The sequence below is a fragment of the Protobothrops mucrosquamatus genome, unplaced genomic scaffold (assembly GCF_001527695.2).
Source record: "Protobothrops mucrosquamatus isolate PMUCROS unplaced genomic scaffold, P.Mucros_1.0 scaffold95, whole genome shotgun sequence".
NCBI classification, from domain to species: Eukaryota; Metazoa; Chordata; class Lepidosauria; order Squamata; family Viperidae; genus Protobothrops; species Protobothrops mucrosquamatus.
Window position 1 is genome coordinate 1,286,431 of NW_015386470.1, and position 11,050 is coordinate 1,297,480.

Consider the following 11,050-nt stretch of genomic DNA (forward strand, 5'->3'; position numbering starts at 1 on the left):
CCCCCCCCCCCCCCCCCCCCGCTTTTCTGCTTTTTTCCCTTTGCAGTGGATATTTTGGTGAACCTGAAAACTTTTCAATGTACAACAACAACCGAGTGAAAAGAAGACCATCCCCCTATGAAGTGGAGCTCTCTGATGGTGAGCTGATTTTCGCCCCCCCACAGCACTCCCCCCCAGGTGCTACCTTGTGGGTGCTTCCTTGCAGCTAAAGGCTAGCAATTGCTGTTTCACTCCTTGTATTGCTGGGTGGTGGCGGTGGGGGAGGGGGTTTTGGGGTCTCTGGAGGCATGAAATTCTTGCGTGGTGCAATTTATAACCTACAATTTGGACCCCCAACAAAAGGTTGCAATATTGTGTGCTTTGGTTTGGATATCTAGCCATTTATGCCCTCTTCGTAGATAACCAGAAGCCAGAATCCCATGGTTAGTTAGCAGTTATTTTGTTTTAAATTTTGAATGGATGGATGGATAGATGGATGGATGGATGGATGGAGGTAGATAGATAGATTAGGTAGATAGATAGATAGATAGATAGATAGATAGATAGATAGATAGATAGATAGATAGATAGATAGATAGATAGATAGATAGATATGGGTAGGTAGGTAGATAGGATGGATAGATAGATAGATAGATAGATAGATAGATAGATAGATAGATAATGTCCCCACACCTGCCTATATTTTTTTGTGCTTGGCATGTTTACCTATTACCCCTATGCTAGGAGGTAGAAATAATAAATAGTGGTAGCAGCAAGAATAATGAGACCTTTCAGGTTAAACACAGCCTGTTTAAATCAAAAGGAGAAGAATATTTATTCCTTTGTGGCTTTATGGCTGTTTCAGAGCTGTTCTTGCAATCTGTAACAATTGTGAACTAAGATCACCATTCTATTTTATTTTTTTAAATGTATCTGTTAATGTTGAAGGAAGGGCAGTGCTTGGAAGCTGCAGGTTGCAATTGAAATATTTCCTTATTTTCTTCAAATGTGTTGCTTACCGTAATTGGGATGGATTCTCTCTCCTGTATCCATACCTCATTGGCCTGCTGTGGTAGGGGAATGGGTTGCAATAAAGAACCAGGTTTTGTGTTTGCATTTTGGAAATTCCAGAGCAGAGAAAGCCCAGACAATCGAAAGGTAGATGAGTTAATGGTTTGGAATTGCAGATGGGAAGGAAATAAAAGGGAAATGGCACAGCCTCCTTTCTCGGTTCAAATGTGAGAAGGAATCTGATTGCACCTTTTGAAATGACCACATTCAATTAAAAAGCATAAAAGCTGCAACTCACTTCAACAGATGCATGTAGTGGCTAAATGATCTCATCCCAATTTAAACTCATTGTGCATGAATTTTGCCATCTCACACATTTGATGAAACGAGTTGTAGCTTATACGGTACTTTGTCTGAAAATATGCTAACAAATTCCTTCTGATTTTTACATTGCCTTAGACTTGTACTTGTTCTCTGTGTGTACAACCACATTTGTTCCATAACAAATAAAGGTAGAAATTGGGGAAGTGTAGCATCTGTTTTAAACTCTCTCTGCAACTCCCAAACAATGTATGTATTTAGCCTCTCTTAGAGTTTGTTTATTAATTCTGGAACTTACTGAAATGTAAACACAAAAAGGTCAACAGAGGGAAAATGGTATGATAAATGCATGTTATATTATACGTTACCTTGTAGAATGGCTTCCAGAAATTCAAAAGCAGAGCAAAAAATGAAATGGGGGTCAATGCAAGTGAAGATTTAGTTTGAAGGCATTTTAGATTATAGACATTTTAGGCTGCTTTTATCTAAGTTGTTGCCTTCAAATCTTTATTTTGGGAATAGTTTAGGAACTGAAATAAATGCACATGACATCCACATAATGTCACAAATTTCATGATGCTGTCCTAGGACTTTTTAAAATATGATCATCCAAGAAAATAGATGGATGGCTCAGGAATTCTGAGAGTTGACGTCCATGAGTCATAAAAGAGCCAAGGTTGCCTACCCGTCCTAAACCATTGGATGCCCAGGTGATAACAAGGAGGAAAGACAGTCAGACAGATAAACTTTATCTCCCCTCCCCTCCATTCTTGGCAGGATTGTTTTGCCATTGTCTTCCACTAGGGGGCTTCTTCCACACACCCTCACTTCAAGCCTATTTTAGAAGGATTTATCAATCAGCTGCACCCTTGCCACACAAACTATGTATGGTGTGTCATGATATTACATGCACGTATGAAAGAGCTTGGGTTGTGATGGTACAATACTGTTTGTGTACTTTTGATGAAAGTATTGATCTAGCAAATGTGATATCTCTCTCTCTATATCTATATATCTATATACCTATATACCTATATACCTATATACCTATATATCTGTATCTATATCTATATCTGATAGAGATAGATAATCTATCTATCTGTCTGTCCGTCCATCCATCCATCCATCCATCCATCCATCCATCCATCCATCCATCCATCCATCCATCCATCCATCTATCTATCTATCTATCTATCTATCTATCTATCTATCTATCTATCTATCTATCTATCTATCTATCTATCTATCAAACTAGTTGTTTGTATTCATCTTAGTTATATACTGGGTTGATATGAATGTTTGATGCTCTGAATCAGTTTGGACTGATTCACAGGATCAGATCAATGGACCCATTGGTTCAAATCGAACCATGGGTGCCTGGAAGGGTTCAGAAAAGTAAAGAAGGCAGATGCAAATGAAACTCCACCCTCCCCACCCCCGCTTTATGATACATATAAAAAGGGGAAGGTCTTCAATCACATGTGTGGTTGCTAGCTTTGGTCTTTTGATCCTCCTCTCTATGGACACCCTTGGACTGAACACATTTGAATCAAATCAGACCGATGTGGACATCTTCCATGCAGGGACATATACATTTAATGATGTAAATTAGTCTCAATTGAGTCTAATTGGATTTATCTAAGAGATTTGGTCTGAACTGATTCAGTGTTCATGTTTACATAACCCTGTGGTTAATATCAGTCTACAAAGTCTCAGCAACTCAGATTCTGTATAAGTTAGGTCTCTGCAATTAAGATCTACGCTAATAATCTGGAATATATTCTGGACTGACAATGTCTCTGTACAGGCAGTCCTCAATTTATGACAGTTTGTTTAGTGACCTGTTCAAGGTTACAACGGCCCTGGAAAAAGTGACTTATGACCAGTTTTCACACTTATGACTCTTTTAGCATCCCCATGGTCATGTGACCAAAATTCAGACACTTGGCAACTGATTCATATTTATGACCGTTGCACTGTCCCGGAATCACGTGATCCCCTTTTGCGACCTTCTGACAAGCAAAGTCCGTAAAGTTGAGGACTACCTGTATTTGTGGTCTCAGTAAATCAGTGGCTTCAAGGGATGTAAGACAGGCTCTGGAAGGCTAAAAGGAAGAGTGGAGAACGTTTGAGGCGTTGAGCTTGATGAGTTGGAAATTGTACAGGTCTGGAGTAAGCAAAGCCAAAATAAGGATGAGGCTTCATGAAGGTGGAGCAAAATCAGCTCTAGCAACTGTTATGAACCAGCCCCGACTGTCATGTATCGCTCATTTGTTCAAGGGCTGCTAAGAAGAGATTCAATTATTATGACGAGGCTGACTTAGTTATCCCAGAGCAGCCGTGCTGAACCTAGTGCTCTTCTGATAGTGTGAATTCAACTCTCCCAGTTCTTGGCAAAAAAAATTGCCCTAGGATAATTAATTGGCTCAATGCCAAACAATGGTCAGGAAACCTTTTCCCAGTATAAGATTATTTAAGAAGATGGGCAGGAATTTCAATACATTTTAAAGCAGCACAAATGCCTAATTTATTTGCTCATGATTGTACCATTTTTCCGTATCTAATAGCTGATGCTGAAGCTGCAGAGTTAAACTTGATTCAATTTAGTTCATTTTTTCCCCTAATGTTGTAGTATCAAAATCAGATTTCAGATTCTGATCATTTGATTTTGGCATGTATTGGCAATTTTTTCTTTTAACATATATGCATATTTCCTTCATATTTCCTTAGTATTCATTTATTAACTATTGATAGTTTAATAGTTTCACTTTTGGATAGCTCTATATCAGAGCCACAACATTTATTAATAAGCCCAGCACATAAATATATCATCATACTTTTTAGAAGCTCATTTAATAACTGAAATTTCAATGCTTATCTGAACTGGATTTTGCATGGATCATCCATTTAAAATAGCTAGGTTCAATGCTAAGCTACTGGATATGATAGTATAGCAGAAACAGCGTTTCATTGACAGCTTCTGCCATTTAATAACTGTTCATCATTTCCTATAGATTTGCCTTTTATACAGCATCGCCAACAGGAATAGGAGACTAATATTTATATTATTCTAAATAAGCTCAGGTCAGACAAGACTTGTCACCTGTAATCTCAGAAGTGAGGCGATGTGACAATAATTTTAAGAAACAGGAAAGCAGATTTTAATTGAATGCTAGAGTTATTTAACAGTGGGACCAGTTATTAGTAAATATGCTGAACTTTCCTTTGATGGATTAGGTTTAATAAAGACCGGACAGGCATCTCTTGGGGCTGAATTAAATTGGATTGCTTGATAGTGTGCTTGATAGTCTAAATGGCCTCTTCCAACTTTATTATTTTACCTTTCAGAAGGTACTTGAAATTACGTGGCCATGTTTTTTTTTTAAAAAATAGGGGAGACTTGTACTTTAAAACTCTTGAGGAAGGAGAGTTATAATTAATTGCTTGCTAAAATATGCCTTTTGGGGGGATTTTATAGTTTACCAGCACTAGCTTTTAAAAACCAGCATGTAAAAAAGCAAATGGGTCTTTTGGTGACAAAGCAAGAAACGTGTCATTCAGTGCATTGCTGAGCTTCATTTTCTCTCTGATGTGGATAGAGTTTTTGTGAAAGTGATTTTCCCAATTGTGTAGCCAGTAAAAAAAGAGTCATAAGTGAGAGAAATCTGAAATTAACTCAGTTAGAATAAAGACAACGCAAAGGTCATAGAGAGTGGATTTTGATAGATAGATAGATAGACAGACAGACAGACAGACAGACAGACTGACTGACTGACTGACTGACTGACTGACTGACTGACTGACTGACTGACTGACTGACTGACTGACGACTGACTGACTGACTGACTGACTGACTGACTGACTGACTCCTAAATGGATTTTTACATAATGTGTCCAAAGTAGGATAATGTTGAGCCTGGTGATTTCTGGCTCCAGGGACAACTCTGGGTTGATTTGTTGGATGATTCATTTGTTTGTTTCCTTGGCTGTCCATAGTATTCTCAATTCTCCAAAGGGAGTGGACTTGCAGGAGATTTACAGTAGCTTTAATAACTGTTTCATTTGCCTTCTAATATATTTCGCATTTGGCTGGAAACAGAGAAATTTCAGACTATTAGTGTCCACATTTTTCCTCTAGCTCCTCAAGCATCACGAAAACGCACTTTATTATTATTATTATTATTATTATTATTATTATTATTATTATTATTATTATTAATAATAATAATAATAATAATAATAATAATAATAATAATAATAATAACAACGTTGGAAGAGACCTTGGAGGTCATCAAGTCCAACCACCTGCTCAGACAAGAAACCCTACACCATTTCGGACAAATGGCTGCCCAGTCTCCTCCTCCTCCTCCTCCTCCTCCTCTTCCTCCTCCTCCTCCTCCTCCTCCTCCTCTTCTTCTTCTTCTTCTTATTATTATTATTATTATTATTAGTAGTAGTAGTAGTAGTAATAGTAGTAGTATTTTCTTTAAAAGCGGAGGGTTTTCTTTCAAACTGAGCATAGCGAACATTTATTTCAAATGGACATTTATTCCTGTCCTCAACTTCTCTCCAATTCCAACCTTTCTTGATTTCAGCAGTAGAATTTAAAAGGCAGGAGACTAATTCTATTGCTGTTGTAGTTAAAAAAAAAAAGTATAGAAATCCTTGCCCATCTATTGCTGATCATCACAACTCCTAGCAATAGTCCTAATCTATTTAGGACTGAAAATCATCTGAAAATTCCATTAATATTTTAATGTTGAGATTTAGAGATAAAAGCCTTATGGCCATTTCATCACTAGTAACTTGCTAGCAACTTTCTTGCTTGAAATGAAATAAGGACTATCCTCATTACTGCTATACTGGAACAGCTATGGCTGATGTTGCTAGAAGATAGAATGTACTAAAATTTTATAGCATATATAAATTAATAGTAAGGAAATGGCCACAGAATTGCAAATATGGTCATTCATACCTTTAAGGCCCATATCCCCTGTGAGTTCCTTTTGCTTCTGATTGGAAACAGAATTAGAAACACAAGTGCTAGTATTTACTTTCCCTATCTTACCAGTGAATGCTAAAATCAGTGAAACTTCTTTTTAATTCTTGAGTATGAACAGATTAAATTTCAAATGGTCTGGTTTATTTACTTTTTCAGTCAATACATTTGATCTTTAGATGAAAAATATAAAATATTGTCTAGTTAGATTTTTTGTGTGTGCATTATTTAGTAATAACTTTTTAAAGCATCTAACAGTGACACGGTGAATACCAAAAAGAAGGCATACAGAACCACTTTAAGATTCGGGATTTCTCATAGCATTTCTTCAAAGTATTTTGACATGGACTCTATGGGGTTTGAGAAGATTGGGGAGATCCGTATTTTGAAAAAGAAAGAAAATCCTAACATACAATTAAAATGCTAATGAAATAGTATGTATGCTTTCAGAACCTTTCAGTACTGGCTTTTGGTGCAAACCTGGGACAATGGATAATTTATAGAGCCATAGTAGTGCAGTGGTTAAACTGCAATACTGCAGGCTAACTCACTGCTCACTCCAGGAGTTCAATTCTCACCGGCTCAAGATTGACTCATCCTTCCATCCTTCTGACGTCAGTAAAATGAGGACCCAGATTGTTAGGGGCCAATATGCTGACTCTGTAAACCGCTTAGAGAGGGCTGTAAAGCAACTGCGAAGTGGTATGTAAGTCCAAGTGCTGTTGCTATTTACTACTTTGCACTGTAAATGTCTATTCAATTAACCTAAGGTTTTGGAACAATGGAATGGCCACAGGACCAATCAAATTAAAGCAACATTAAGATATACCTGCTGTGACAGTTTAGGAAAAGAGTTTAGTTTAGGACAGTGGTGGCGAACCTATGGCACAGGTGCCAGAGGCGGCACTCGGAGCCCTCTCTGTGGGCACACGTGCTGTTGCCCCAGCCTTGCCTCCCCCTGTGACGCCCCTCCTCACCAGCAGTCCTCCTGGAGAAGAGTCGCTGCCGAGCATGGCCTACATGGAGCAGTGCAGCCAAGGACATGGCAACCAGGCAGCGTAGACTAGACTGCCCTCATGTGCCATCGCGCACAGTTGATGCTGCGGGGCGTGGGCAGAGGGCGTGGCTGCCATGGCACTGCTGGGTGATCTGCGGTGGGCCCTGGAGGCGGTGAATGGCCCTGCGGACAGGCAGGGTGGAGGCTGGGTGGGGCAGGGCAGGGGGTGGAGGGAGGCAGGGCCAGTTTTTGGGCACTCGGTCTCTAAAAGGTTCGCCATCACTGGTTTAGGAGAAGAGAAAAGATAAAAAATAAAGGTTTTCCCTGTCCAGTCGTGTCCAACTCTAGGGGGCGGTGCTCCTCTCTGTTTTGTTAGCTGAGGGAGCCAGCATTGTCCGAAGATGCTTCTGTGGTCATGTGGCCAGCATGACTATATGCTGCGGTGCATGGGATGTTGCTACCTTCTCGCTGAAGTGGTACCTATTTATCTACTCGCATTTGCATGCTTTCAAACTACTAGGTTTTCAGGAGCTGGGGAAAGTAATGGAAGCTCACCCTATCACACAATGCTCAGGACTTGAACCCGGGCTAGCAGCTTTCCAGCTGACAAGCTCAGCATCTTTCTTCTGTACTCTCCAGTACCCCTCCTCAAAAGAAGCCTGCGCGTTCAACAGCCATCAAATGCTTATATGAAGGTTCAGAGCACAGATTCTTCTGTCCCTGCCAAGCAATACAGAATACAGTACATAGGAGTATTGGAACATAAAAATGGAAGAAGACACAATACATAGTTATAGGAAAGGATGTAGAACAATGAGAAATCTAAACCATAGCAGGGGTGGTGCTCCCTCAGAAATGAAGCTGATGAGAAATGGAAGAAGCAAAGGGAACTAATAGCAATATAATATAAAATTACAATTTTAATATAAAAAGAACAATGTTGATGCTTTATAGGAAACATAATCTTTGTAATCCATTTATTTTATAATGCAAGAATCTCTTCTGCTTAGACCTCCTATCCTAGAAAGGATGATGTGTGATGTTGTTCTTTTAGAATAAATACTGTGAAAAAGGTAACCATGAAATCCTTATAAAACCAGAGGGATTAGAGATGTGCACAAATGATTCCAGAAGGTGGCTACACTTTTCAGAACATATATTTTTTAATTCTAGTTATCTTAGACAGATGGAATGCCTTCTGTTAAATGTCTAACAGTAATGGATCTCTGATTTGGTCTGTGCTCCAGTGTGCAATAATATCAAACTCACATAGTCCTAAAACTAAACTAAGCTTTTGCATAATTTTCCAGCACTAATGTCAACTCAAGATACTAGTGTAATTTTGCTTCTATTAATTATCTCTATTCCTGATAAAAATGGAATTTAGAATATAATACGTAATAGGAGCAGGATGTTTCTTCACTCAAACATATTGGTTATTTGTTTTCCTACCAAAAGAATATATATCCAGCATTTCTAATCGCAGTGTACTAGACAGAATATGTTTCACAACCATTTAAAGCCACAAAGAGGTACAGTTAGTACTATAAAGATATGAAGATGATAAATATACAGAGGAAAGCTAATAGATAAATAGCTTTTAAGCTTGTTAGGCAAAAGCCTGCCAGAATAGAAATATCCTTACCAAACTTTCAGAAGCAGTTTGAAGGTGATCCATGCTTATATTAGTTCTGTTACCTGGATATGTTGAGAATAGAGCGTAAATTACTGTCTGGCACTGAACCTTCATTCCACTTCACACAAAATGATAAGGGAAAATAAAATCTGCAGTATTTTGCAGACCAGTTTCTCCTGTTCTGAAAGAGAAAGCTGACAAAATAGTTATCAGTTTCATCCCTTGGTTGTTTTTATTTTTCTGGTCTATTGAGAGGAAAAGAGCAGTCAAGCTAACTTTTTTTTATACATTATCTCCCACATCCATATTTTTTTATATATATAGTAGGAACATAGAAATCAGGTATTGGTACATTAAGCCCAGTGTTTTAATGTGGTCTGACAATGTTGTTCAGGATTTCAGTAGGAGTTTCTAGCCCTATCTGGAAATTCTGCAGACTGAACTTAGGAGCTTTGGCATGCAAAATGTATGTTTGATAACTTTACTAAGACTTGTCTCAGTTTACACCTTTGGTAATTATGGTATCCCAGCTCAGTCCAGAAGATTCCAAACTATTAGATTAAACAAATAGCTGATTAAATAATTGGTTTCAGAAGATATTGTTCTCTACTGAAGCCTCTGTATCTCTCAGTAATAATTACCTATTTGAAACCTAATTCTGGGAAGATGGATAGAGATTGGGCCACTTGGAACAGGCAGCCTGACAGGAACTCATTACAGATTAGAATTAGATGAAGAGAAGCACAACTAGAGTTCTGTTCATGTGGGTCAGAACTTTTCTGCCTCATCTTCTCCATTGTAACTATTTCTCCTGAAAATCAGTACTAAGGATGAGGAGACCTTCTGAAATGGCACAGGATTAGGTTCTGTGGGGAAGAGAGAAACAACAGAATTCGAAAGGGACATCTTATGTGAGTGGAAATGCTCTTCTGGGTTGCATTAGGCTCTTTTTGGATTTAAGACAGTGTTTTAAAGGTTGATATCACTCCTCTTAAACGGTCTGAAAATAAAGGTCTTAATTTCTGCAAGACAAAATGAAATATTTTTTTCCATAGTTGGCAATCCTCCTAACACCCAAATGTCGTTTTGTTTTTTTTTGTTTCTGCTAGGCTTTAACATTTAAATTATTCTTACAGAACAAAATAACAATGAAACCGCTTTGTTTTCATATTTGTTTTCTATATGTACCAAATGATCTGATCCGAACTTAGGGAACAAAATTTATTTAACTTTAACCCCAGTTTTGTTACTTATAGATGCACACGTGTGCTAGCTGACATTCAGGCTGTTTTTCCATAATTTACCTTGCATTTTTGGTCTTCTTTAGGCCCTCACACAAAAGTGGTCCGTCGAATATTCACAAACAGCCGTGAGAGATGGAGGCAGCAGAACGTCAATGGAGCGTTTGCTGAGCTTCGCAAGCTCATCCCAACTCACCCACCTGACAAAAAGCTCAGCAAGAATGAAATATTACGCCTGGCTATGAAATACATCAACTTCTTGGCCAAACTGCTCAATGACCAAGAAGAAGAAGGGAACCAGCGGGGTAAAGTAAACAAAGAGACTGGCATAGTGCAAGAAGACCTCCTTCAGGACATGTTGTCCCCACATTCAAGCTGTGAAAGCTCATTAGATGGAGCAGGAAGCCCAGACAGTTTCATGGAGGAGCATGAATCTTTAGATCCTAAGCATACAAGAGGCCTCCATCATTCCCTTCTTCCCATTGAAAACAATGCCCAGCGATGATGAACCAGCACAGAGCATCCCAGAATACTTGATATCTGGATTGTATGCATGTCCTCCCTTTCTTCTTTCATCTTCTTTATCTAAGACAGAGCAAATGAGGGGTACTTTCCAAGTTTCTTTTCAACTTGAACAAGTTGATGAAGATAAAGAATGAGTAACCAGGTGTACAGAACAATTTCCTGCTTATGTCACCAGTGAAACATAGGCCTTGCTAGTTGTGTTTTTGAAAAGTTTAACACAGAAGGGCTGAAATATGCAGGCAGCTTATTTTGTGTTTGTTCAAGGTTTACAAAAGGATTGAACTGAGACTTCATCCTTCTGCTGATTACCTATGCTCTTGTTTTGCCTTGTCTCTCAGCTA

The 11,050-nt window shown here is 38.6% G+C and overlaps 1 protein-coding gene across 1 annotated transcript; it reads left to right on the top strand.

Moving 5' to 3' along the window:
- Nucleotides 1–35: 35 nt before the first annotated feature.
- Nucleotides 36–10,781, top strand: TAL1 (TAL bHLH transcription factor 1, erythroid differentiation factor; the record flags this gene model as incomplete). Its single annotated transcript, XM_015812561.1, has 2 exons — nucleotides 36–138; nucleotides 10,271–10,781. Coding segments are annotated over 2 exons (522 nt in total), but the record flags the coding sequence as incomplete, so codon positions are not given.
- Between the last annotated feature and the right edge of the window lie 269 nt (nucleotides 10,782–11,050).